Source organism: Rhineura floridana, chromosome 3 (genome assembly GCF_030035675.1).
Source record: "Rhineura floridana isolate rRhiFlo1 chromosome 3, rRhiFlo1.hap2, whole genome shotgun sequence".
NCBI classification, from domain to species: domain Eukaryota; kingdom Metazoa; phylum Chordata; class Lepidosauria; order Squamata; family Rhineuridae; genus Rhineura; species Rhineura floridana.
Window position 1 is genome coordinate 122,646,035 of NC_084482.1, and position 26,838 is coordinate 122,672,872.

The 26,838-nt window shown below is 44.9% G+C and overlaps 2 protein-coding genes across 2 annotated transcripts; both read left to right on the forward strand.

The window, feature by feature from the left end:
• Window positions 1–16,172, forward strand: DDX41 (DEAD-box helicase 41). The gene is made up of 17 exons (XM_061617613.1): window positions 1–89; window positions 216–329; window positions 3,327–3,486; window positions 3,576–3,650; window positions 3,961–4,021; window positions 5,799–5,935; window positions 6,486–6,558; window positions 8,055–8,208; window positions 8,377–8,513; window positions 9,210–9,372; window positions 10,505–10,636; window positions 11,017–11,088; window positions 11,565–11,661; window positions 13,027–13,176; window positions 13,811–13,882; window positions 14,232–14,342; window positions 14,845–16,172. The coding sequence occupies exons 1-17, from the start codon at window positions 15–17 to the stop codon at window positions 14,979–14,981; spliced, it is 1,920 nt and encodes a 639-aa protein (XP_061473597.1). The 5' UTR covers window positions 1–14; the 3' UTR covers window positions 14,982–16,172.
• On the forward strand, window positions 15,795–26,300 carry DOK3 (docking protein 3). Its single transcript, XM_061617614.1, has 5 exons — window positions 15,795–15,871; window positions 18,726–19,016; window positions 20,206–20,296; window positions 22,334–22,506; window positions 24,885–26,300. The coding sequence occupies exons 1-5, from the start codon at window positions 15,815–15,817 to the stop codon at window positions 25,680–25,682; spliced, it is 1,410 nt and encodes a 469-aa protein (XP_061473598.1). The 5' UTR covers window positions 15,795–15,814; the 3' UTR covers window positions 25,683–26,300.
• Window positions 26,301–26,838: the final 538 nt, after the last annotated feature.

A 26,838-nucleotide genomic window follows, 5' to 3' on the forward strand; every position in this document is an offset into this window, starting at 1 on the left:
TTCTCATTGGCTCTATGTGTGTTGTCGCGAGAGAAGAGGCCGAGCGAGTGACGTACGTTGAAAACATGGAGGCCGGAAGCGGCAGGAAGGTAAAGAGCGAACCTGTGGTTTGTGCTTCCCCTTACCCCCGCTTGAGACACACGGCTGAGATCTCCGCTCCCCGGTGAGAAGGGAGCTTCTCTCGGCGAGTGACTCGGATCTTTTAATTCCCACAGAGGCAGCACGACAATGAATTAGAGACATCAGGCCTGTCCAGTGCGGAAGAGGATGATGACAACGACGACGACTATGCGCCTTATGTACCCGTCAAGCAGCGGAAGCAGCAAATGGTAAAGAGAGATGGGACGGAGTTGGTGGTAGAGAAAGGGAATGTCGCCTTCCCTCTCTGCCTGTCTAGTCTGCAGCCTGATCACTAAAAAGTCTCACTGAATTCCTTGGAGTTGATTCTAAGGACTGTAGCCTAAGGGTTTCTCCCTGATTGGCTTTTTGGCTGCCCCAGCCTTTGGTCTGACCTCTGCTAATCGTTGATTTCCAAAGAGAAGAGATGCTGCAGGTCAGCCCTTCCTGTAAGCCAGGTGTGCTGAACCTTTGGCCCTGATGTTGTTGAGATACAACTCCCATCATCTTAGCCATTGGCCCTGCTTGCTGGGGCTGATTGGAGTTGTAGTCAGGCCTGGTGCCAGTAGGTGGCCAAGTCAGACACTGATCAAGGGCCCCTGTGACCCTCAGGAGCCCCTCAGGCTGGGAGGTTGGAGCTCCTGCTCTATGATTCACACCAGTTCGTGGGGCCCACCAATCCAATGCTGCCACAGGTCGTGGAGCAAGAGTTCCCTCCTCCCAAGAAACGCCCATCCCAATGCAGACAGCACAGGCTTAAATAGGCCTGCCTCCCCCACCTACTTTCCACATCAGAGTGCTAGCGTGGTGTGCATGCATGCACGCCTTCACCCAAGATAGCAGTGGGGGTATCCCTAAGAGGTTGACACCCTTGCCACTATCTTGGCAGGTGAACACACACTAGCACGCTGACATGGCGACATGGGAGATAGGTGGGGTGGGCAGATTTATTTAAGCCTGCTCCATCTGCATCGGAAGAGGGTGTTAGGGAGCATGCCGATGCAGGCCTGGGGCAGTCTGGTTCCCAAGGGCCCAGTCATACCTGGTGCCAGCCCTGATTGTAGTTCAGCAACATTTGGAGGGCCAAAGGTTTCCCACACTTTCACTGTCCTTTGAGGCCATCAGTGTGGGATCAGGCTGTACTTACTCAAAGTTGCGGGCAACTTATTCTGTATGTCCTTAGGGGCGCTTATAATGATTGTTAAGGTTATTATTTAAACTGCCACAGTGTCAACCATTGTTATTGATAAAAATTGTGTTCCTAGATGGGGCCTTCTGGTTAAAATTTAATCCCAGGTTTCTCCTCTTGTGCCAAATTAAAGCAAGGGGACCAATGTGGTGCCTCCAGACTCCAATTTCCATCACACCTGACCATAGGCTGGCTGTAGCTGATGGGAGTTGGAAGTCTAACAACATCTGGAGGGCACCATGTTGGCTGCCGCTAGCCTAAAGGGGCTCATGCAGGTAGCCACTTTTATTCCTAAAAAGAATGACTGTGGTTGAAAGTTGATTACCAGTACCAGTGATTAGTACTGAGGCAGCTGTAGTAACAAGGTATAAAGCTATGTTCCCTGCTAACTACCCTCTCAAGCAGTAACTTGATTCCTTCAATGAACATGCATTACATGGGTAGGGTCAGGTGCACAACAGCAACTTTTCTGCGGACATCATAATATTAAAAGGCAATGGGGCTATTACAGTATATTGTGAGGCCCCACTAAGAATGCACATAGCAATAGATACTAACTTCCTGTCCTACTAAGCCCAGACTTGATTCTGCCACAGCATAACATTGTTCTCCTACAGCCAACTTTGAGTAAGGTATTAGTATACTAAATATTTTACTGAACAGAGTGTGACTCCTGTTTTCTTATAATATGATAAGGAAGGGGAACAGCTAAAAATCCAGATTATACATAATAAGCACCTGAAATTTTCTGCTAGTGAATATAGTGTATTTTATTATTTGTACTTGGTGTGCCTTTTTAAAAATACCCCATTTCTACCTGTACAAACTTGTGCTTTCTTTAGATGATCGCTGGTGGTGCTGTCATGATTTCTATGTCATTTTGAGCTTCTATATTACACAAACTAATTTTATTCCAATAAAAGACAGCATATTTACAAGACATAAACCACCCTACCCTATTTTCTTCTCTTTCTCTATGTCCGTTCTGCTTTCCTTGGGCAGCATTCCTGTTTTCTTCACCACACTTTTGCCCCTGGATTTGTGGGATTAAATGGATCTACTCGAAGAGCATTACATTCTCATTCCTTTTGATTCCTGCATAATCTGCCTTTAATTTCTGAAAAGGCATTTCTTGATTTGCTGCCCGGTAGCAGTTTCCTTTGTGAACTCCTTGCTTCCCCTCTGTAATACTTTTCCATATACATAGGACCAAGTCCCAGGACAGAGATCTTGGTAGTTCAGGGGCAAAAAGCATCTTAATGTTTGCAATTTGTGACAGGGATTTTATGGACAGATGGGTAGGGTTTTTTCATCTTTCTAGTAACCTTTAAAATGACTATGTTGTAGAATTCAGAGATGGTTTATTTTGCCTTTGACTCAATCATACCCAGTGCTGGCCCAAGACATTTTGCTGCCTGAAGTGGAGCCCAGATGGCACCACACCCTCTTCTTTAAAAAGTCTTGCTGTCTTCATCTGTTCCTCACCCTACTCTATGCCACCTAAAGCAGATTACTTAATTCTCTTATATCAGGGATAGGGAACCTGTAATCCTCCGTACGGTGTTGGAGCACAACACCCATCAGACTCGAACAGCATCACCAGTGGTCAGGGATTGTAGAAATTGTAGTCCAACAACATCTGGAGGGCCACAGTTTCCCTGTCTCTGTTCTGTATGTTGGCTTTCATTGAACTTTACAATGGATTTCTGATTTTCTTTAAAGTATGGTCTTTACTGCATGCAGCACATGGTGAGTACCTTGCTGTGGAGTGGCTGAGATTGAAAAGAAAGATGAAAGGAAAAATTAGGGATTTGCAAAGTAGCATGGAAATGTGTTAAGAGAGAGAAGTGGTTGGACACATGGAGAAGATGAAGTTGGGTGGAGTGATCCAGGAAAGATTTTGCTGAGAATGCAAGACTTGGGGAGAGTTCTGAAGGGGATGTAAGGGGACTGGCAGTTAGGCCTCAGTTCCAGTGGGTCATTCTAAGCTCCTGATTCTATCTCTTTTCTATATATTTAGCTGCAAAAGTTGCTGCAGATGCGCCGTAAGGGGGTGTTGGAGGAGGAACAAAGGGACAGCGGCAGTGAGTATCATGGGGATGAAGATGACATTCCTCTGGGTCCACAATCCAACGTCAGCCTCCTTGACCAGCATCAACACCTCAAGGAGAAAGCAGAAGGTAGAGCTGGCATACTCAGATTGATCTATATGTGAGGAGGGGGTTCTGGACTAAAAGGGTACAACTGACTACTTTGTTATTCTCCCCAGCACGTAAAGAGTCGGCTAAAGAGAAGCAACTGAAGGAAGAGGAGAAAATCCTGGAGAGTGTGGCAGAAGGACGAGGTGAGTGCCAGGAAATATTTTACCAGGGATGTTTACAGTCTATTGATACTGGACAGAGGTGGTGGTGTGGAGGAAGATGTAAATGTTTCAACTGGGAAGCAACAGTTAATGACTTCAAGCACAAGCCATGTGATGGATCCCAGTGCCTCCCACCTCTGTTGTCATCACAAATAAAGCCAATGTTCCATGTGGCAGAGCAATCCTCTATGCATCCTTTGCTTTGCTCTCCCTTTTGCTCTGACTGATGATGAGGCCACATGTTCCTTCCCTTTGAAAAGGGCTCACTGATAGTTTTCTTCCTCTCATGCAGCTCTGATGTCTGTGAAGGAAATGGCAAAGGGTATTACATATGATGATCCCATTAAAACCAGGTAGGTCTTGCATGCCACCAGTACAATTTACATGTTGCTCTGGCTTTTGTGGGGCTCTTCTGGAAACGCATGTCAGGAACACTTCTTCTTGCTAAGATCCCCAAGAAAAGACAGTGTATGCTATGATGGTATGCTATGAACTCATTGGCTCTCTGCACTGACGATATTGGTGTGGTGTGTGATTTTCTTAACTCTGCCAAATTAGGGGTAGTTTTTGGCTGCTGTGCCATTCATAACATAGACTTCAGCAGTCATTATGCTCACTTTGAGAGAGAAACTATAGCATTAGACAAGCAGTTGATGTCTCAAAAGAAGGGATGGGGAAACCTATGATCCTCCAGATGTTGGACTACAACCCCCATAATCCCTGATCATTGCCTATACTGGCTGGAGCTGATGGGAGTTGGAGTCTAACAATAACTGGAGGGCAACAGATTTTCCTGGTCTAAATAAGCTTCTGAGGCATGTTGAGTTTGAAGTTGTGTCACAAGATGATTCTACTTGTAATATGCCAATATTGACTTAATAGGAAAAAAGACATTGAACTATTCCTTAAAAGACTTGAGAGCCCGTTTACTTCATAGCACTTAGCATAAAGAAGATTGCAAATTAAATGGCAGTGAATTGCCATTGCACTCCAGGTCTTGCAGCAGTGACTCTTAAAAAATTGACCAAGAAAGGCCAAGCCATGTTTAAAATGATATTAATTAAGGGAGAATAGAACTAGGGGAAGATATTAACTATGGAGGATTTTACATTCTAATCACGGATGGAAAAACTTTTATGTCCTAGTGTTGTCAGCATTCCATTGAAATCTTTTATCAATCATTTGAAGGTTGACATTTCCAGAAAGGCTGTACCCTTCTGGGGCTGAGAATAAATGGGTATTGACCAGAGAACCTTATTCTCTGTTACTTTGTAATTGTTTTATATTAGTGGCAGTAACCATTCCAGGTACAAAGGAACAAGTTTCATACAATGTGATAAAAACTGACAAACACATACACACTTTTTAGTTTTGTTTTTAAGGGGCATGAATGATGTCCTATTTACACTGTATACATTTATTCCCATTACAAGTGGAATGCAAAGTGGCAATCATTTTCTAAAGCAAAAGGGGGACTAGCATCTGCTTTTATATTAGTGAGTTAAAAGAATCTTACTTTTAAACGGCTGTGAGCCTTTCACATTGCTTGAGCATCTTATATATGTTTTGGAACCACCATTGAATTCAAGTGGATAAGTATTTATAAATTATCCTGCTTCAATTAAAGTGGACACTTGTCAATGTAAAAAAGAAAATCAATCAATGCTTCTGCAGATAGCAATTCTGTTACTTTATTTTGTAATTGCCAGGCAGGAAGGCGGATTCATTCTGGAGCTGTGGTATCCATTGTTATAATGGAGCTGTGTTATAATTGTATTTATATGTGTATTTTAAATTTTAATTATGTACGCAGCCTAGAGTGGCTGTTCATTCAGCCAGATAGGCGGCCTAAAAATAATAACAATAACAATTATTATTATTATTATTATTATTATTATTATCCTACAGCTCGGCATGGATTTGCCGACTTTCTTCTCTGTGAAAAGCCCATGCAGCCTCAAGTACTGTTCTCAGGATCGCTGTTTAGAAAACCCTGTTGAGAGTTCAGCACGTGCATAGCTGTCTCTGGCTGATAACTGTGTTTTATTTCGTACCATCCCATTTCAGTGTGACTGTCCTCAGTCTGGAATTCTTGTTCCCTACTCATATTTCACTGCGTTCTCTTGCCAGCTGGAAGGCTCCCCGGTACATCTTGGCTATGTCGGAGGCACGGCATGACCGTGTGCGTAAGAAGTACCATATCCTCGTGGAGGGGGAAGGCATTCCACCCCCTATCAAAAGCTTCAAAGAGATGAAATTCCCACCTGGTAAGTGACTACGGTGATAATTACAAAAAAGAAAACCATTTCTGAGGGGCTTTGTTTCACATGGGGAAGTTAAGGGATTGATCATACTTTGAGCTTAGAGGTAAGGGCTGCAAGCTGTCCAGCTGATCTCTCTGCCTACCTAAAGCAAGGATGAGGAACTTATTACCCTCCAGATGTTGTGGGTTTGCCAGCATGGTTGAAGATGCTGGAAGTTGTAGGCCAGCGACTTCTAGGACCACAGGTTCCCCATTCCTGCTCTAAGCGCTGCTTCTCACACTACCTTTTAGGCACGAAGCAAAATCCAAAATATACACAGGTCTAGTGCATGTGTTATGTCACTTTCTCCTTCTCAGTTCTTGCAAGTGGGAAACACAATTTCCTCTTCTTACCATCACTTGCATGTATTTTATAGTTGACGCAATCTGTATCCATGTATGGTGTACTCAGATGTATGTATATCGGTGCTACAAATAAGCATGAGAAGTGCCCTGAGTGGTCACACCCTTGTTCTAGGGGTATTGTTACTAACGTATGACCGATTCTTCCACAGGAATCCTGCGAGGCCTGAAGAAGAAGGGGATTCAGCAACCAACCCCTATTCAGATACAGGGGATTCCTACCATGTGAGGGCTGCAAATATCTTTAAGCTTTCCCTGATAGCAGTTGATTACTACTATGATCTATGCAAAGATATCTTAAAGACTTTTTACATTTTTAATGACATAAGATTCATCAAATACTGATGAAGTGGACTGTGCCACTAAAGCTTATGCCATAATAGACGTGAAAAGCCTTTTAAGGCGCCATTGTAAGCTAATGTAGCTGCCCCTCTGGAATTTGTCATTGCAGTGATAGTAACTTATAGTAAATGGACACCATAGAAGACAGAATCAAAATTCAAAACCATGTTTTCAGGCTAGATGAAATTTAACAGAGAGAAATGTAAAGTCCTGCATTTAAGTGCAAAACATCAATGGCACAAGTGTTGAATGAGGGAGACCTGGCTTGGCAGTGGTACGTGTGAAAAGATCTAATGTCTCAGTTGATCCAAAAACTGAGCATGAGTTCACAGAGCTATGTGGCTGCATTAACAGAAGCATAGTGACCAGATCATGAAAAGTAATCATTCCACTCTGTTCTGTGCCGGTCAGGCCACATCTGGGATGCTGTGTCCAGTTCTGGGTGCCACATTTCAAAAACGGCATTGACAAAGTAGAGATCCAGAGGATGGTGAGTTCTGGAAGCCAAGTCCTATGATAAATGGCTGAAAGAGCTGGATATCTTAAGCCTGGAGAAAAAGAAGATTAAGGGGAGACATGGTAGCAGTCTTCAAGTAACTGAGCAGCAGTCATGCAGAACGAGCTGACTTGTTCTCTCTTGCTCCAGAGGAGAGAACCAATGGGTGTAAATGGCAAAGAAGCAAATTTTAGCTAAACAGTAGGAGAAACTTCCTAACAGTGTAAGTTGTTTGACAGTGGAACAGACTGTATGGACATAGTGGCTTCTGCTCTGCTGGAGGTGTTTAAGCAGAAGCTGGGTTTCTATCTGTCAGGGATGATGTAGTTGCATCCTGCATTGTAGAGATCTGCATTGAGCAGGGGATTGAATGGATGATCTCCCAAGGTCCCTTTCAACTCTGTGATTCTAGATTTGCACAGTATTCTGGTTTCATATTTTTAGGAGTTTTTCTGGAATTTGTTATGTACCGAGAAATGGAAGTCATGAGTAAAAACTGGGACTGAGGGCTCTGCAGAGGGCCTGGGCCCTTTGCTGAGTGAAGTGGTCCCCACATTTAGGCTACTGGAAACCCCACCCAGGCCCCGAAACCTTCTAAGGTATTCATACATTTCCAGCCTTCTCTTTGTTGCCATTAAGCCTAGAAATATACTTTATTTCAAACCAACACTGTAGTTCTCTGTGTGTTGCCATAGTTTGTGATTTGGATCCCTTGACTCTTTAGCTTGATGCCACATTTCAGCACCTAAGAGCAGAAGATTGTAGCTGGCAGTAATGGGAAATCTCCTTCTCCCCCTTCCATCTAATGCATATCCTTCCTATAGTAGCCCCCTTCCTTCTAGCCTAAACAGTTACCTTCAATTGCTCCTTTCTCCCCCCACAGCCTTTCTGGCAGGGACATGATTGGCATTGCATTCACTGGCTCTGGCAAGACGCTTGTGTTCACTCTTCCTGTTATCATGTTCTGCCTGGAGCAGGAGAAAAGGCTGCCGTTTTCCAAGAGAGAAGGGCCATACGGCCTTATCATTTGCCCCTCAGTAAGTCACTCGCCCTGTGCTTAACTGACTTTATGCACGTGCTTGGACATGTGTGGGTGAGTGGGTGGGATTAATGGTTGTTACAACAAAACAAAAACAAAAAAGAGGTGCAAGTAGTAACCACCTTGGGGCTGTAGTTGTTGACTAGTACGCTTTTTGTTTCTGCAGAGGGAATTGGCTCGCCAGACTCACGGCATCCTTGAGTACTACTGCCGTCTTCTGCACGAGGATGGGATGCCTGCCCTACGCTGCGCCCTTTGCATTGGAGGCATGTCTGTCAAAGAGCAGATGGAGACCATCAAACAGTAAGGCCAGCTTTTAGGGCAAATAAAGCAGCATTGGGAGTTGCAGCTGCTTATTCTCCTTGTGTGGGTATTAAAAAAGCAGGGCCTCCCTACTCTTGTCAGTCACCTATGTTTTTTTCCAGCCTTCTCCAACCTGGTGCCCTCCAGATGCTATGGACCATTAGCCATCTTGGCTAGGGCTGATGGGAGTTGGACTCCAAAACATCTGGAAGGCACCAGTTTGGGGAATGCTACTTTATTCCAATTCCAAACTGTTGCTTATTTCAGGACTTTGTAGATCCATCATGTGTCGTGGATTACTTTATTTTTGGCACTAACACTCCAAAACCTTCCCTTTTGAAAAACAAAATTGATCTGACAATTGAATTGTCTGTTATTGCACACAAAACAGGCACACATCTACATCTGTATATATATCTATATCTGAGTTGCTCTGGGCTACTGCCTTGCTGCCCTTTCTGTTGAAGCAGTGAGTCTGAAATACAGGCCAGATTCCCATGAGTAGTATTCAGTCTAACCACTCCTTAAGGCAGTAAGTTCTATGCTTGTAGAGGGAAGAGTTTAAAAGTGACGAGGCAACAATATATATAGATCTTTCAAAGGTGAATAGCCATACTGCTACTGCTGAATGCCTTCTTCATGTGAATGTTACCAGAACAGGGCCCTCTACAGCTGTGACTCCTTCTCTTCCTACAGCGGTGTGCACATGATGGTGGCAACCCCAGGCCGGCTGATGGATCTTTTGCAGAAGAAGATGGTCAGCCTGGACGTCTGCCGCTACTTGGCACTGGATGAAGCTGACAGGATGATTGATATGGGCTTTGAGGGAGACATTCGCACCATCTTTTCCTACTTCAAGGTACCAAGCAGGGCAGGCTGGGCTTCAGATTTTATCCCAATGAATTTGGCACTTGTGTGATTACCTTCCACCCTGACACATGTGTTTTCCTGTGCCAGAAGCATGGCCAATGTGCTCTCTTGCCTGGGCAAATTGAACTCCTCTGGTTTGCTTGAACTTTCCTTGTTTTGTGCTCTGTTATTTCTGGAAACAGCTATGTTTTCCCTGTCTAGATGAAAATTTGCAGGCTGGTCCTGGGACCATGGCTTAATTTGAGCTGGGGATCATTTGGGCTGTGCCTTGGAACTTTTTTTCAGATATAGTAATCTGCCCTGGAACTTACAAAGGAATAATAAATAAAAGCCTTTCCCTCTATCTTGTAGCTAAGTAGCTACAATTTAGCCTTATATCTGGAATTGGGAGGGGGGGGAGGAATAAGGCTTTGAGGTTAGATGGTCCAATTTCCAGACAGGTTTGAGGCTTGGCAAATTTCTCCTTTCTAGCAGTTAACCACTGAGTTGGGAAGAGCATATGGTCAAATAACTTACTATGACCCCGTATGTGTTTATCTTGTAAGATCTTCTTTCTTCAAGTTCTGCATGCTACTTGTTCCAGTGCAAAGTTGGTCTGATTATATTTGAAACTCTGTTGCAAAGACACATATACATTCTTTGCCATGAAAAGCTGACTCCTATGACTTCTGTACATAGTGCAAATGGAGCACATTTTGCATGATTTGTGCTGCTTTTACCAATTATGGGAAGGGGCAAGGAGTATGCAAGACACTGAAGTACCTCTTCTGATCACTGGAAGTTCTGTTGTCCTGTTCTATTCCCTTCTGCTCCACCCCCACCTACTGAGACTTTTGCCAGGCATTGTTTATGCCTTTCAGGCCTGTCTTTGCATCCCATAAGGGCTAGAAAGTTAATTTTTAGACATGAAAGCTGAGATTCTCAGCATGCTAAATTCTTTGCACAGTGCAAAATTTGGTCCATATTGAGCTTTACATATGTGTGTAAGAAGATGGCGAGCCTATTTTATGCATACAATTTCACTGACCCATTTCTCAGTGATCCCAGGGATTCTTGCAGGTGTAGCAAAATAAAAATGGATGTTCCTAGTTGCCCATCTCCCCATTGGGCTTTTTCTTTAGGGCCAGAGACAGACCCTTCTCTTCAGTGCCACCATGCCCAAGAAGATCCAGAATTTTGCCAAGAGTGCTCTTGTGAAGCCTATCACCATCAACGTGGGACGTGCAGGAGCTGCTAGCCTAGATGTCATTCAGGTGTGTCATGGCTGAGAGAGTCTGTCCCACCTTAAATTGTATAGGTAGCCCAAATAATGGTGATGCTTTTATCTACAGCTCTTTTGAGGGATGTGCTTAACATTCTCACCTAATTTATTCTTATTTCTAACGGTGCTATCAGTGCTATTCAGCAGGTTAGCCTGAGAGGTAATAACTTGACCAAAATCATACATTGAGCTTCATGGCTACATAGGAATTTTAATCTATGTTTCCTAAGTTCATCCCAACCCTGCACTGCACTAGTTTTTCTGAGCCCTGAGCAATTGGTCTGTGGCTTTCACTTTTACACACCCCTACCTGCCTTTTGTCACACTGAAAACACTATGTGATTCTCACCATTTTTCTCTGGTTATATCTAGGAAGTAGAGTATGTAAAGGAGGAAGCCAAGATGGTCTACTTGCTTGAATGTCTACAGAAGACCCCACCACCTGTGAGTATCAGTGGTCAGTCCCAGAGTCTTGTCGTTCTGATTCTCAGTGCTCCTCTCATAGAGGCAAGCATGCCTGAACCTGGCCTGCTGAAGCAAGAAATTCTAGATGTTTTGTTTTAATATGTTTTTAATGGTTTATTTATTTATTTATTAAATTAATTAGTCACCCATCTGGCTGGCTGTACAAAATAAAAACATACAAATACATTAAAACATTGTTGTGTTTTAATATATTTTAAAGTCTGTCTTTATGATGTTTTAAAGTTCTCTTAGTGCTTTTGTTTGCTGCCATGGGCTCCTACTGGGAGAAAAAGTGGGATTTAAATCAAATAAATAAATAATAGAGAAGCAGCAAAGTGATTGTTCCAGCATTATGGTTCTGGAATTGGGATAGGAACCTTGCTTAGATTGAGGGTTTAAAGTGCGTTCTTTTAAGGTACTGGTTATATCTTGGTCTTTTTGCTTTCCTTTGGCAGGTTCTTATTTTTGCTGAGAAGAAAGCAGATGTGGATGCAATCCATGAATACTTGTTACTTAAGGGTGTGGAGGCTGTGGCCATACATGGTGGAAAAGGTCAGTAAAAGTTGGGCCAAGTTCAAGGTTCTAGTTTTGGTGTACAGAGCCCTATACAACTCGGGACCAGGATACCTGAAAGACCGTCTTACCCCTTATATACCCAGCCGATCACTGCGCTCTCTGCTGGTGAGGGCCTCCTGCAGATACCATCTTATCAGGAGGTTCATTCTGCTGCACAATATAGGAAATGGACCTTTAGTGTTGCGGCACCTACCCTGTGGAATTCCCTCCCCTTAAATATTAGGCAGGCGCCATCTCTGCTATCTTTTTGGTGCCTTTTGAAGACTTTCCTCTTTCAACAAGCCTTTTAAGTTGAGACCTATCCCAATCTGCATCTGTGTTAGAATTGCTTGTTAATATGTGGGTTTTTTTAATAATATGTTTTTAACCCTTTTTTAAAATATGTTTTTAAAGCTTTTAAAATGTTTTTAAAGTTGTTTTGTTTTAATGTATTTTAAGGTCTGTTTTTATGATATTTTAAAGTGTTTTTAGCGTTTCTGTTTGCCGCCCTGGGCTCCTGCTGGGAGGAAGGGTGGGATATAAATCGAATAAATAAATAAAAGTCTTGATTTGAATGCATTCTTTTTATCAAAGGAGAGCACATCTATGCCACAAGTTTGTAGCAATCTGCAAACACAGTAGAAGGAATTGAGTATGTAACAGAACTACTGGCTTGCCGTGGTTAGACTTCAACTTCTGCCTTCCCCTTTCATTAATATAGGGAACTGGTCAGTGAAGTGGAAAGACACCCAGTTCCAAACTAATCCAAAGGCAGTTCTATTTTGTTGTGGAATATGCATCCGTAGGGTGTGAAGTGTCAAATTAGAAGAGAGCTGAAGGGACTTATCAGGCCTTTAAAGGTGCTTGATATTGTCTGTGGCATCCCATTGTCCTCCAGACAACTTATTAACCTAGCTTTGGAGCGAGAAGGCCGATGTTTTTCACAGTGCAGCCTTTGATAAGAACAGATGTGGAATTGAATGTTTTGGTGAAAAATGATGCACATTGTCCCTGCACATTTATCCAGTCCAGTGGAAAATTTGGCCCTATATTTCTGGTCTAGAAGCATACTTTAACTGTGTTAAAGTGTTAAACCCGCTAAGAAGTAGCCTTCCGGGGATAGTAGTCTCCCACTTCTGTCCACTCCACCCTTTATTGCACAGTAGAGATGTTGCTATCAGAAATGAGAGGAGGATGAGAAGCTTGTGGAGCTGTTTTCTTCATATATCTGTCTGTGGGGACAATGGTCCTCTTGTCATGGGATTGTGAATAATGTGTTTGAATGGAAACTCTTGTTGCCTTTGGATTATGGGTGATGGCAAATCCCACCACAGCTGCATCACACTCTGTTTCATCTTGCAGACCAAGAGGAGCGGACAAAGGCCATTGAAGCCTTCCGGGATGGCAAGAAGGATGTTCTTGTTGCCACTGACGTTGCATCCAAAGGTTTGGACTTCCCAGCCATCCAGCATGTCATCAACTACGACATGCCTGAGGAGATAGAAAACTATGGTATTTATTTATTAATTCCATTTCTATCGTGCCCTTCCTGCTGATGGAGCCCAGGGTGGTATAGAAAAAGCTAGCTTGGCTTGGATGGCTAGATGCCTCTGGTAGGATTCTTGCATTTATTTTATTTATCTATTTTATTTTAAAATATTTCTATCCCGCCCTTCTACCCTACAATAGGGCACTCAGGGCGGCTTACAAAAATAAAATCAAACACATACATAATAAAATTGTAAACAGTAAAATCACAAAAGCATTAAAATAAATTTAAATACAATTAAAATACAATACACACACACACACATATATAGGGAGTGGTACCAAAGGGGACTACAAAGGTAAAATTTAACGTAGAAGGCATAAAATCAATGTCAGGCTCTTCATTGTGAAGAGCTTCTCCTGACAAGGAGCTACCCTCTGGCATACGTAGAAAGCTTTGTGGGCTGAAGAAGCATAAACCAGTCAAATGTGGCTGGCTATTCTGTGGCATATACATATGCCATGCATGAGTACTGAAGTGGGCTTGGATAAATTAGGATTGCTGCTGCACAGAGCATAGGAATTGAAAACAGTTAACAGCTTCTTCCTTAGTTGATTGGTTGTCTTACTTATACATAACATGTATGTATTTTTCTAGTTCACCGAATTGGGCGTACAGGCCGCTCGGGGAATACTGGCATAGCTACCACCTTCATCAACAAAGCCTGTGGTGAGGAACTGAGAGGGGCTGCTATGGGTGGGTGGGTGTTAGCTGTGTGGGGGTGTAAAGGGTGTGGAATTGGTGAGCCATGCTGGTGGGGCTGAACCCTAGTAGCATATGGACCTGCTGAAGAGTCAGCCAGAGGCATGCTGTCATGAGTCACTGCTGAAAATAGAATACTCCAGGGAGCCAGGATATTGTGGGTGGGTGGCTTGGGTATATTGTGAGTGCCTTCCTTATGGAGACAGCTACTCACTTCTGCGTAGGCAATCTCACTTGACTTCCTGTAATTGAAATGGATTGTGCTTTGCCTGAGAAGCCGGCCTGTGTCTGTTCTAACTTGCTTCTTGGTTCCCAGATGAGTCTGTGCTTATGGACCTGAAGGCGCTGCTGCTGGAGGCCAAGCAGAAGGTGCCACCTGTGCTGCAAGTGTTGCATTGTGGCGATGAATCCATGCTGGATATTGGAGGTAAGTGGTTGGTTCAGATGGAGCAGGGCAAGAGGCAACCATCTTGTCCTGCAAGAAGGGTGGGGTGGTTTCACTGGAGCGACAGTTCAGCCTCGGCCACAGCCAGATTGGGGCAAAGGCCTCCTGAAAAAATGCTGGTCATAGTTCTTCAAAAGACATGAAAGACCTTATCTAGTCAGTGGCCTCAGAAAGAAGATCAAAGGGCCACCTATCAGACAGGAAAACCAGGCCAGGGACAGGGCTATTTCTTGTCTTCTACAAAAAGGGGAAGTTTTGAAGTCAAATTCCAGGCATCTTGTTGTTGGAAACCAGCTCTCATCATCGCTGATGGGGGCTTATGGGTGTGTTGGAGTCCAGCAACATCTGGAGGGCCACAGGTTCCCCAGCCCTGGCCCTAAACGGTATCCAAGGATACCTCTCCTTGCCACGTTCTTTTGCTCTTGTTGTGCCTCAAAGAGAGGACCTGAGCTCTGGATGACACTGTATTGTTTTCCTCTTTCAGGAGAGAGGGGCTGTGCTTTCTGTGGGGGCTTGGGCCATCGTATCACAGACTGCCCCAAGCTGGAAGCCATGCAGACTAAGCAAGTCAGCAACATCGGGCGCAAAGACTACCTGGCACACAGCTCCATGGACTTCTGAGTGCCCTCTGCCTTTCGGCTGGCCACAGCCCAGCAAGGGAATGGACTTTGCTGCTGCTTTGGAAGGCAGCTTCTCTCAAGTGCCACTCCCTCTATAGCTTCCTGTCGCTAGCTGGAGTGAGGAAAGGAATCAGGGTAGACTTTTCCCCTTTTTGGAGCCTGTTGCTGCTTCATCACTGTGGCATTTGCTGATCTTGACGCCAGATGAACATTGCTCTGTCTCCCAACTCCTGTGGATTGAGAGATGTATATAATACAGGATGCCTTGAGCTACTTTTCTGCAGGGACTTGGTTTTGGCACCACAGGGTGGGCAATTTGTAGGGAGCATATTTTAAGCAGGCTCAATACTTCTTACTTGAAAGTCAGCCAGCCAGTCCTGCAATAGTCCATTGCGTCAGCAGCTGCTGTCATGCAGCATTGGGCAAGCACTGTGCTCCATTCCCCCAGTAGCCATTTCTGAGGTTTTATGTACCCCCGTCTGAATGAAGACATTCAGCCTTGCTCTGCGGGCCCCACCTGTCTGTTTCTAGCCATGTCATGTGCTTCTAGCCACCCTGCTCTAAGAGTTACCCTTGCAGCTGCAGGAAGAGAGCTCTGTTTACCCACCAACGCTCACCAAGTCAAAAGTCCCCTGGGAGCGTCTTTGTCTCCTGGGACTCCTCTGCCTGTTGAACCTCCCTATGTGCACACAGGCCCCAAAGAGGAAGTCAACAGGCAGAGGAAGTCACCAGTGCTATCGTACATCCTGACTCATCCCTGTGGCAGCCACAACGGTTCACTGTGTCTGCAGACTGCCTCACTTCTCCCTGGGTTGCCTCTTCGGATCCTGTCCCATGGAGTGCCCTGTGAAAGATGGGATCCTATATGTCCAGCATCCCAAATTTGGGAAGGTAAATGGGGATGTCTGATTTGGGGGTGGGGTGGGGCATTCCCAGGGAACCTTTGCTGTAGAGGTGTATAGATTCAGTGGCTGTTGTGAGTCTAGTTGAATTGAGGGGAGCAGTTGCCTCGCCCTTGCCATGCAGTCTGTAGTGCCTGAGATGATGCCCTTTGTAATGCAAGATGGTGCCTGCAGTAGTTGTAATCACCCTGCATCTGTTTCCCACTTCCTGCTTTGTCACGTTTTGCTATTGTAAGTGTACAGCCCAAAGTTAGGCTGTCTCTGAATGTAAATAAATTGATAAATTAAAATGCTGTATTAATTAACTGGTGTGCATGAAGAAAGGATAATGGGTATGTGTGATTGAAAGAGATTTGAGAAACCACAGAATATGCAGGATTGGTCTGAATCGGCCATTATGACCCTCAGTGTGCTGGGCTGGCCCCAGTGGGGACCCCGGTGCCTGGCCTCCTTCCTGCTATGAGGAAGACCCTGGAGAACTGGGGCACTTGCAGTCTGGGGCACTTGAAGTTTGTCATCAAGGGTCTTGCTTGATCAAGATGGCCATGCTGCTGTGTCCCATTTCTTGGGGCTGGAGACTGACTTGAATCTCTCTCTCTGTCTTTCGGATCAACTGCCATGCTGCAGGTGCCAGTGAATAGCCTTGGCTCCCTAAGAGTGGATTTGGCTCTGGGGCTAGAGCTCATGCAGCTGCCTGTCCATGTGCAGCGGATATGGCAAGGTCACTGAGAAGAAATGGCTCAGTGATTCTCTCATTTTCAGTCACCTGCCTTTTAAGATACAAGGCTAACAAATGTCAAGTGATAGCACCCATGCCGAAAGGTGGTCACAACCAGACATTGATATTTTCACATTTTTTGGAAATGTCCAAATAGCTTCACTTGCATTATCTCAGTGAGACTGGCAGCAACCCTGTAAAGTAGGCCAATATTCTTACACCGGTTTAGTTAATGCCTAAGGTCACCCAACAAGCTAAGAGTTGAAGTGGGGACTTTCTGGCTCCCAGCATATGTTCTTAACCACTGTTCTACATCCACCACACATTGCTTGGGAAATCTGGATCCCAAAAGTTCCTTTCCATATCTGCTTGTAGCCATGTTGCTTGTGGCAAATGAGAGTGAAAGTGTTTGTAGCTGACGTATGTTAGGTTCTAAAGAGTTCACGCTGTATTGCTGACCTACTATCTTGTTTTATTACCGGCTACTCAGCAAACCTGACTTTGCAGAAGTAGCTATATAGTCAACCCCATTTATACTAGGAAAGTATCCTTCTTCCCTGACTAAAATAAATGGTGTAGAGGTAGAGGGAGCAGATAAGCAGCCCTGTGGATTTCTTCAGCATGTGGTGCTGCACGCCTTCCAAACCCTTCTTATCACAGGAATAGATTGGGAGATAGTCAGAGTATCTGCCCCTGGTAACTCATGCCTTTCTTGCATGCTTGTGTCCTGGTGAAAACTTCCTTCTCCTGGCTATTAAGATTCTATACAAACCAACCCTTAAAAAAAAGAAAAGAAAACCAAATTCTGCATTGAGGTCACCTGGAGACAATACATTTTGGCAGGGCTTGGTAGTCAAGCCAACCATTGTTTTTACAGCCAGTGTGACTTTCTTACTATTTGTTGCACGGAGACCAGGTATGTCCCTTTATGTACCTCTTGCCCAGTAAGGGGATTTAGCAGAGAAGAAGGTTTTGTGTGTGCTTGGTTACTTATAATAACCTTTCCAATCTGATTATGTGTCCCACTGCCGAAGCATCTGAGGAAAAAGCTGCACCCTACATTGCATGTATTGGTATCAGGATTTTTAAAAATCCATTGTTGTTTTAATTTATTACCAGACTCTAACCTTGAGACCCCAGGTCAGGTTACAACAATTAAAAATTAAAAACAATTTAAAACAACTTAACTTTTTTTAAAAAAGGATTGATCCTAAAAATATACACCTTCAGTGTCAAAGGCCAGGTTAAAGAGGATTACTTCTATGGCAGACTATACTGGAGGTTTTCTTTCACAGGCCACATAAGAGCCTGCTGGATCAGGCCAGTGGCCCGTCTAGTCCAGCATCCTGTTCTCACAGTGGCCAACCAAATGTCTATGGGAAGCCCAGAAGCACCCAAAATTATATTTTTGGTCTCCATTGGCAACCTGGTGGCCACATTTGTGGACCCACAGTGGACACCATGCTTGTGGAATCGGAAGATTTAGTTATTGTGCTTCGCTTACTCTACTGCTAAGCCCCAGTCGTGAAAGAAACTGAAAAAGAATGGAACAAGGGGGAAAGGTAGAGATTCACATTGCTGCAAGAGGAAAGGGCCAGTATAGTAGCCAAGGGCTTTGAAACCACTACCAGCAGCCAGCTTTACATTTGTCTTTTTTGGTGTGCTGAGAATTTTGCCAGACATTTCACACACATATTCAGGCTTTCCTCTACATCCATGAGGTTTAGAAACTTGCTTTAGAAGATTTCAGTGGCAGGCTTGGAGGAGAGATGCTAAATTCCTATACTTTAGGGACAATCCCACAGATGCGTGCAATATATGCAGATTGATGGCACTGTGCAGTAAAGTGCCTAAGAATGCCTTGAAGCAATCCCAACCATTCTCTGTAATCTCTGATTTCATACATTTCCATCTGCTCCTGGCAAGTAGTCCATGGGACAATTTGGCCCCAGGAGGATATCTTTGCTTGGGTAACTAGCTTCTTTCTGTGAGAATGCTTCTGCCCAAACGTTAGAGAGCTCCTTTCCTATTACTGCTGCCTATGTGTATATTTCCCAGTGTGGACTACGGTTATCCAGACCATATTCCCTGATTGCATTCTGTCACCCTTTGCCTCTGCTCACAGAAGATCTGGCGGAAAGTGTGGGCCCAGCTCTTTGCTGACAGCCCCTCTGGCATTGCCCGACTTGAGTACTTTGAAGGGCGTGAAGGTGCTGCAGCAGAGAAGGCGACCTTGCGAAAGGGGGAACGGAAGGTGATCCGCCTCTCAGACTGTGTCTCTGTGGAAAAGGCTGGCGACCACAGCTCACCCAAGGATACAACAGCCTTCTTTGTGTGCATGATGGAACGCAACTGCTTGCTGGCAGCACATCAAGCAGATGAGTGGATCGAATGTATCTGCCAGCTGGCTTTTCAGGTATTGAGCTGGTCACATCTTCGTTCAGTGGGAGGACCCAATGTCTTGCCGAACAACAGGGAGATTCCTCTTGGACACATGGCCATACAGAATCTTATTGGCAGCCAAACTCAGCCTAAAGCTGCTGCTTCCACATATGACTTGTAGTTGCACTTGTAGTTGATTCTGGCCCTGACCAGGGAGTTGCACTTGATGATCTCCAAGATCCCTTCCAACTCTAACATTCCATGATTATCCTAGGGGGTTTAAACAACACTGCTAGGCTGATGTTCCTTGCCCACTTACTTATTATCTGATATTTTAATTAGTTGTATTATTTTGGTTTGGTTCTGAATGTAAGGATCTATATACTCTTGCAAAAATTTTAAGGTATATTCTGGGAATGCAGATAGTCATGAAGCACTGGAAATTCTGGGGATGGTCTGATACCTGTCTTAAGGTAATTGCAGCTTGTTCCCAAGCCATGTTACTCAATGTTGTTAATGAGACACATTTCTAAGCAAGAATGCATAAGAATTTGGGTTTCTAGGACATTCCTATACATATTTACCTGGAAGTAAGTCCCACTGTGTTCACTGAGGTTTACTGCCGGGTAACTTTGCACAGGATTACCACCTTACTATGCAAAGGGTTTTACAATCTCTGTTTTTTAATATGGCCTGTCTCTAGGTCAGTAAACTGAAGAAGATAACAGTCTGGTTTCTAGGGTTAGATGACAAAGACAATAAAATTGTGATATTCTTTGCATAGGAAGGGTGCTCTGTTAATGATGGGAACTTCACTGACAGTAAAACTGAGGCTGAGCCAAAACGGCTTGTGGGGAACTATTACTTATGTAGCACTAGCAACTAAGCTCTTTACAAAATAGCAGTTAACTAGGTCTGGTCCTGCAGGCTTGCAATCTAATGGATATGAGACAGAAGGGGAAGGGGAAGGGGAGGTGCGGGGGTTGAATGGGAAGATCTGTGGCTTCAGTTGCTTGTAAGAATTATAAAGTTAGAAGTGTATTTTGCTGACCAGAGTGGACTAAGGGTTCTTGGGTACGTTAACTTGCCCTGTGTTCAGGTCGCAGTTCAGAAGAACAATCCAAACATTGGCCCATGCCCCTCTGCCTTTCTTTGTTTCTGTGATGTTTTCACGTGAGAAATGTTCTCCTGGCCTCTTTTTCTCTTTGCTCTGGTGCACACAGAAAACGCCTGCCCCGTCCAGCACAGTTGGAAGCGCTCCCAGCCCACAGCCCCTAATGGAGGAGAATGCCATCTACTCATCCTGGCAGGAAAGTATGTGCCCTGGCCTATGGGGTGGAGCGAAGGACCTGGTGCATGATGTTAGTTTCTTGTACCGCCTTTGAGTGCAAGTGGCAGCTGACAGAAGAGGGGCCGTCCTGGGAAAGCCAAGCCTGTAAAGAGCTTTGGTGTAGCTGCGGACGCTATATGGCAGCGGTGGAGGACATGTGGCCCTCCGTTTGCTGCTGGTAAACTCCAGCGCTCATCAGCTCCAGTTCTCTGGGTTACTGGGCACTGTAGTCCAATAACCTCTAGAGGGCCACATATTCCCCATCTCTGCTGTACAGGTCCCAGTCCTTTGAGCACCTCTGGAAGAAAATCCAAAGGGCAATCCCCATGGTGGCAAAAATATGATAAGCTAAATCAGGGGTGAGGAACCTATTGCAGCCTGAGGGCCAGATTTGAACTTGGACAACCATCAGGGGGCGGGCTTCCCAGTGGTGGGTGGGACAAAAGCAGGTGGAGCAAGTCAACAAAAAAAGGAAAGAAAAAGAAAAATGTCTCTATTCCCCCCTGCATGCCCCATTACGTGCACTTTCACACACCAGACATACTGGCACAAGGGCCTGCACATTCACACACGCATACGCATTCAGCATGCCTAGCCCTCTCCACTCAGGCGCTAGGGTAGCTGGAAATATCCTTCTGCCTGCTCTTTGGAGAGGACCTCTCCACCCCAATGTTATCTCTTGATCTTAGTGCTAAAATTGGAGGTAAGAGAAAAAGGCAGCATTTCTCCCCAGCCCACATGCTAGCACTGAAGGTGGAGTGAACTTTGTCTTTCACTCTTATCTCCAATCTCAAGTGCTGTGGTGTTCTGCACTAAGACTGGAGATAAGAGATCCCTGTCTGCTCTTTAAGGGCTCCTCCTCAGTCTAATGTATTTATTTATTTTACATTATTTAACAAAATATATATACTGCTTGATTGTAAACAGTACCTCTAAGTGGTTTACCAAAAATAATGGTTAGATTCTCATCGTTCAACATAGTACATGTGCCAGCTGAGCCATTAGTCATGGTAAAGCGACTAATAGTAAAAGCCATAAAATGATGGAACAAGAAAGAAAATGACGTGGGATGATTGGGAGATGGGCGAGGCTTGTTGGGATAGGCCTGGTGGGTTGGATTAGGCCGGTGGGCTGGAAGTTCTTTTCAAGAGAGTCATGCATCCCTTTCAACAACTTGATTACAGTACTGTATGAGAGGCAGAAAGGCAGAACCTTCTGTAAAACAGAGTAATGGTTTATGAAGAGCTCTGTATGTGCCTATGAGACAGAAGTTTCTCCTTGCTGTTCACACACTGTTCTATAGTGCAGTCACACCATATAAACCAAGGGGCAAACAAGAAAGGGAGTCATATTTTGGAAGGATGAGGATTAATAGGCACCAGCAGATGTTCTACCAGAATGGGGGCTACTTGCTTGCAGGAACAGAGCAGTTTAAAAATAAGGTTACGCTCCAACCATTCTGCACCAGACAAAGTAGTTAAGATAGCATTGTGGGGGACAGAAGGGGAAGCAGTCCTAAAGATGTCTTGGTGAAATTAAACCAGATTGTTTCTAGCAATAATCCTAGGAGAGCAAGGACTGTTACTAAGGAATAGCCAGCAGTCAGGGCTCTGCAGAGACTGCAGAAGCGCAGCAAAAACATGGGATCCTCTTCAGAATTCCGAATCAGTTTTCCACCAGAGTTCTAATTGCTCCTCCCCTATAGATTTGCTCCTCCCCATGAACAGAATGTAATTTACAATATAAGCAAATACATGCCCATCTATTTACTCTGAGTTTCGCAAACCGTACACATTTGTGCAGTTTTGATTTTTTTTTCTTATTTGTTTTAAAAGCCAGACTGGTCATAAGAACATAAGAAGAGCCTGGTGGATCAGGCCAATGGCCTATCTAGTCCAGCATCCTGTTCTCATAGTGGTCAAACATTGAGGGTCAGAGCCATTGGGAATGGGAGGATTAAAACTGAGGACATCCATGACTTTTGAGGGATTTGGTGACTTTTTGCAATCTCTTCTGAACAGCATGTGAATTCCCAGTGGCCGTGTTCCCAACAGAGGCTTCTGCCAGATGTCATCTGAAAGGGAACTACCTGATGGTGCCTTTACCTGAGCACCTGGTGCTGAAAGATGTGCACTCTGGGCAAGCCCTCTATACTTGGCCTTATGCCTTCCTCCGAAGATTTGGCCAGGAAAAGGTATTATTATATTTATTTGTTTGTTTGATTGATTGATTTATATCCCACCCTTTCTCCCAGTAGGAGCCCAGGGCGGCAAACAAAAGCACTAAAAACACTTTAAAACATCATAAAAACAGACTTCAAAATATATTAAAACACAACCATTAAAAACATATTAAAACAACGTCTTTAAAAACATTTTTTAAGAAGCTTTAAAAACATTTTAAAAAAAGATTAAAAAATATATTTAAAAGCAATTCCAACAGAGATGCAGACTGGGATAAGGATTGTTGAAAGAGGAAGGTCTTCAGCAGGCACTGAAAAGATAAGAGGTGGTACCTGTCTAATATTTAAGGGGAGGGAATTCCAAAGGATAGGTGCCACTACACTAAAGGTCTGTTTCCTATGTTGTGTGGAACAGACCTCCTGATAAGATGGCATCTGCAGGAGGCCCTCACCTACAGAGCACAGTGATCGACTGGGTATATAAGAGATAAAACGGTCTTTCAGGTATCCTGGTCCCAAGCTGTATAGGGCTTTGTACACAAAAACTAGGACCTTGAACTTAGCCCGGCAGCTAATAGGCAGCCAGTGCAATTCTTTCAGTAGCGAAGTGACATGTTGGTGATAACCTGATCCAGTGAGCAGTCTCGCTGGCACAGTTTGCACCAGCTGCAGCTTCTGGACCAATCTCGAGGGTAGCCCCACATAGAGCGCATTATAGTAACCCAGTCTGGAGGTATGTGTTTGCTTCCTCCTTCAATGGCTGAGCCCTTGTTTAGGCCAGAAAATGCAATCCTCTACTAGTTATACTCAGGAATAGCATCAAGAGTGGAGGGAATCCTGTCTTGTCCTGCACCTTGGGGAGTGGGGACAGAGAGTGACATCATTCCCAGTGGGCTATGTTAGCAGGCCTTCAGACCACAGGGAACTTTTAAAATAAGCAGCCCTGTACAGGGATAGCAAGTATGTCACTCATCAGATTATGCTTCTTTAGCATGCTGCAGCTCTTCTGAGAGGGGATCATATCTCTGCTAAACTCCCCCAACCCTGGAGAGCCACTGCCAGTCAGAGTAGACAGTACTGAGCTGGACGGACCAGTGGTCTGACTCATGATAAGGCAGCCTCCTACATTCCTTTCATTATTTTTTTTCACCAGTCATTTGAATACAGAAATTAAGTGACCATCCCTCTTTTGATTTGACAATACTGGAGGCCAGTGTATTTTCCCCCACCCCTTCTTTGTTGCCAACTCCTTCTGGGACTTCTTCACACATGCTAATTAGACCCAGGTAGAGCTATTCCATACTTTGCATGGGGAAGGCCCCAAGTTCAACCCCTGGCATCTCCAATAAAAAGAACAGGTAGAAGGTGATAGGAAATATTATCTGCCTAAGAGGTGCTGTCAGTCAGAGTAGACAATCCTTGGCTAAATGGACAAATGGTCTGGCCAGGGCTAGCCAAGGACGTTTTGCTGCCTGGGGCATTAGGACAAGAAGTGGCCTGCCCATTCCATGTACAGAATCCAATTGGATTGTCAGTTGGATCTTACTTTAACACTAGCAATGGGTCAGTATCCTCTACCGCACCTCAGGGGGCAGCAGTCCAACCTAGGGGGCGCAGGACAGCCTAGTGTAAGGGACTCAGAGGAATGACAGCTGTCTGCTGCCCCACCCCTAGCATCTGCCACCCTATTTGGCCTAATGGTAGTGCTGGCCCTGAGTCTGGCCTAGTATGAGGCATCTCTTGATAGTCTAAGAGGACCCAGGTCAATCTCTGCCATCTCCAGTTTAAAAAGGATTTTGGGTGACATAGCAGGGAAAAACCTCTGACTGAAATCCTGAAGAGCCACTGCTCATCATAGACCACATTCACACCAGACATTTAATCCACTATTATTCCACTTTAAACAGTCATGTCTTCCCCCAAAGAATCCTGGGAAGTGTAGTTTATGAAGGGGGCTGAAAGCTTTTAGAGAATTCCTGTTCCCCTCACAGAGCTACAATTCTCAGAGTTTTATGGGAAGAGGAAATGACTGCTAAACCACTCTGACGAACTGTAGGTCTGTGAGGAGAATAGGGGTCTCCTAGCAACTCTCAGCACCCTTCACAAACTACACTTCCCATGATTGTTTGGGGGAAGCCGTGACTGTTTAAAGTGGAATAAATGTGGGATATCTGGTGTAAATGTGGCTATAGTCTGGGGCTAAGAAGTCCCAGTGATCTGACTTCATCTAATCTGTTTTTCTTGGATCTGTCTCTGAGCACCACCAGACAACTTTGTTTGCTTCGTCTTAGATGCTGTTGAGAAAATTGAACAGAGACATTCATGATGGCAAAAGTCTGAGAACGCTTACCCTAAGATAATACCTTTGTGTGTTTTTCCCCTCTCTCCAGACTGTATTCTCTTTTGAGGCAGGGCGCCGCTGTGATTCAGGAGAGGGCCTCTTTACCTTTAACACAGTCCGGGCTGCAGAGATCTGTAGAGCTGTCTCAGCTGCCATAGACCACCAAAAAGCCACGCTTCTGGAGAGAGACAAGAAAGCTGGGGTTTCCCCAGCCCAAGAGTGTGTGCAGAAAGCAGGGCCCTGGCCGTGGCCCACCAGCATGGAGAGCCTAGAGGAAACACAACCGCTGTATGCTAGAGCCCCAAAGGGAACTACGGAAATGGGGTTCTCAACAGTGCCTGCTAGTGATAGCCACTCGGTTTCCCCAGAGTCTGAGGCTTCTGAATCACCCATCATTTATGCTTCCATTGGAAAGAGCTTCCACTCCGAGCCCTTGAGCAAGACAGAGGCGGAACCCAAAGAGGAAGGACAGCAGCGCTCAGACGATCTCTACGAGAACCTGCGCACTCTGGAGCAGCAGGCCCTCTGTCCAGGCCCTCTATCCAGAGACTCCCCTGAGGGTAGCATCAAGAGTGAGCCATCGCCTATCTACGACAACAGTCCTGTAGTGGCAAGACGCTCAAATAGCAATCCTGGCCCCACCCCTGGTGCAGGGGCTGACCCTACCCCAGAGAGCCAATGTCCTCCTCAACTGCTGGATTTCCAGGGGGCAGAGAGCAGAGGCGAGGGACATGCCAGACCCAAGGCAAGAGGGCCCGGGGCTTTCAAGCACAAACTGATCACTATGTTGAGCCGAGAAGGAGGAGCCAGTAAGACATCTAGCAAGAATGCTAGCCCTATGGACTAGGGAGGACAGAAAACTCTGACAAAATAGACATGGGAGCAGAAATTGTCAAAATTTCCTTATTTGTCCTATGTGCAGAACAGAAATCGATCCAGTGGATAGGGTTGGCATTTGCTGTTGCTTTCAGTCCGCAAATAATATGGAACAGATTATGATTTCCCCCCCATTTGCATTGTATTTCCTTTGCGTTGAAATGAATGGCGTGGAATAATGTAATGGTGGCATAACTTAAATAATGTATGCAATTTTGCCACAGTCAACAGTGAGACAAATAGCATAGTTTTTTGCAGAAGACAAATTGCAGCGGAACAGAAGCAGCACTGCATGTGACAAGTACAGGGCGGAATGGCAAACAATGCCTTCTCACATCCCTACTATAGACAAAGCATAATGAATCCCTCCTGCTGTGGGAACTAGTCCCAGGGCTTGGGAGTTCTTTCCATCAGTCTATTTCCACTCCTCCTCATGCGACCTGAAGATCAGGCCTCTTAAATCACATGATGGTGACTTGGGGGCAAGGCCAGTTAGATTCACTCCACTATCAGCCTTAGATAGTTAAGAGGTGGAAGTGGGGATTATTCCTCAATCTAAACGCATATGTGAATAAAGGAATCTGGGGTGCCTGATGGATAAGTTTGGGTGTACGTTGGGTTTTCTTTTTCCTTTGCGTCTCAATCAACAAACAATGTGTCTTGGACTTTCAGATAGTCTTTGTTGAGACAGGCTCTGCTTGGCTTGGCCTCTCTACACCCTTTTCCTTTTCAGACATCTGTAGCTACCACACTGCTGGAGTGATCTTTTCATGGAAATCCCCTCAGTACTTTGCATATGTAATGACGGCCATCATCACTCAGTGGTAAAGAACATGCTTTCTCTGGACATGGGGCTGGGGAAAGGCTTTTATGTGAGATCTTGGAGAACCACTGCCAGTCAGTACCGGGCTCTAGACAGATCAACAGTATGACACAGTATAAGGCAGCTTCTTCTGTTCATATCTGTTTGGGATCCTAGCTAGGGCACTGACCCTTTATTGCAGTGATGCCGAACCTTTGGCCCTCCAGATTTTGTTGGACTCCATCAGTCCCAGCCAGCATGGCCAGTGGTCAGGGATAATGGGAGCTGTAGTCTAGCGACGTATCAGAACTGACAGGTCCCCCCC

Excerpts from the sequence above, each read along its gene's own strand:
- DDX41 (XM_061617613.1), top strand. The coding sequence starts at position 15 with ATGTGTGTTGTCGCGAGAGAAGAGGCCGAGCGAGTGACGTACGTTGAA. Across the intron at positions 8,514-9,209 it reads CAGATGGAGACCATCAAACA|CGGTGTGCACATGATGGTGG; the intron begins GTAAGGCCAGCT and ends CTCTTCCTACAG. Across the intron at positions 13,883-14,231 it reads CTTCATCAACAAAGCCTGTG|ATGAGTCTGTGCTTATGGAC; the intron begins GTGAGGAACTGA and ends CTTGGTTCCCAG.
- DOK3 (XM_061617614.1), top strand. The coding sequence starts at position 15,815 with ATGGAGTGCCCTGTGAAAGATGGGATCCTATATGTCCAGCATCCCAAA. Across the intron at positions 20,297-22,333 it reads CTACTCATCCTGGCAGGAAA|CATGTGAATTCCCAGTGGCC; the intron begins GTATGTGCCCTG and ends TCTTCTGAACAG. Across the intron at positions 22,507-24,884 it reads GAAGATTTGGCCAGGAAAAG|ACTGTATTCTCTTTTGAGGC; the intron begins GTATTATTATAT and ends CCCTCTCTCCAG.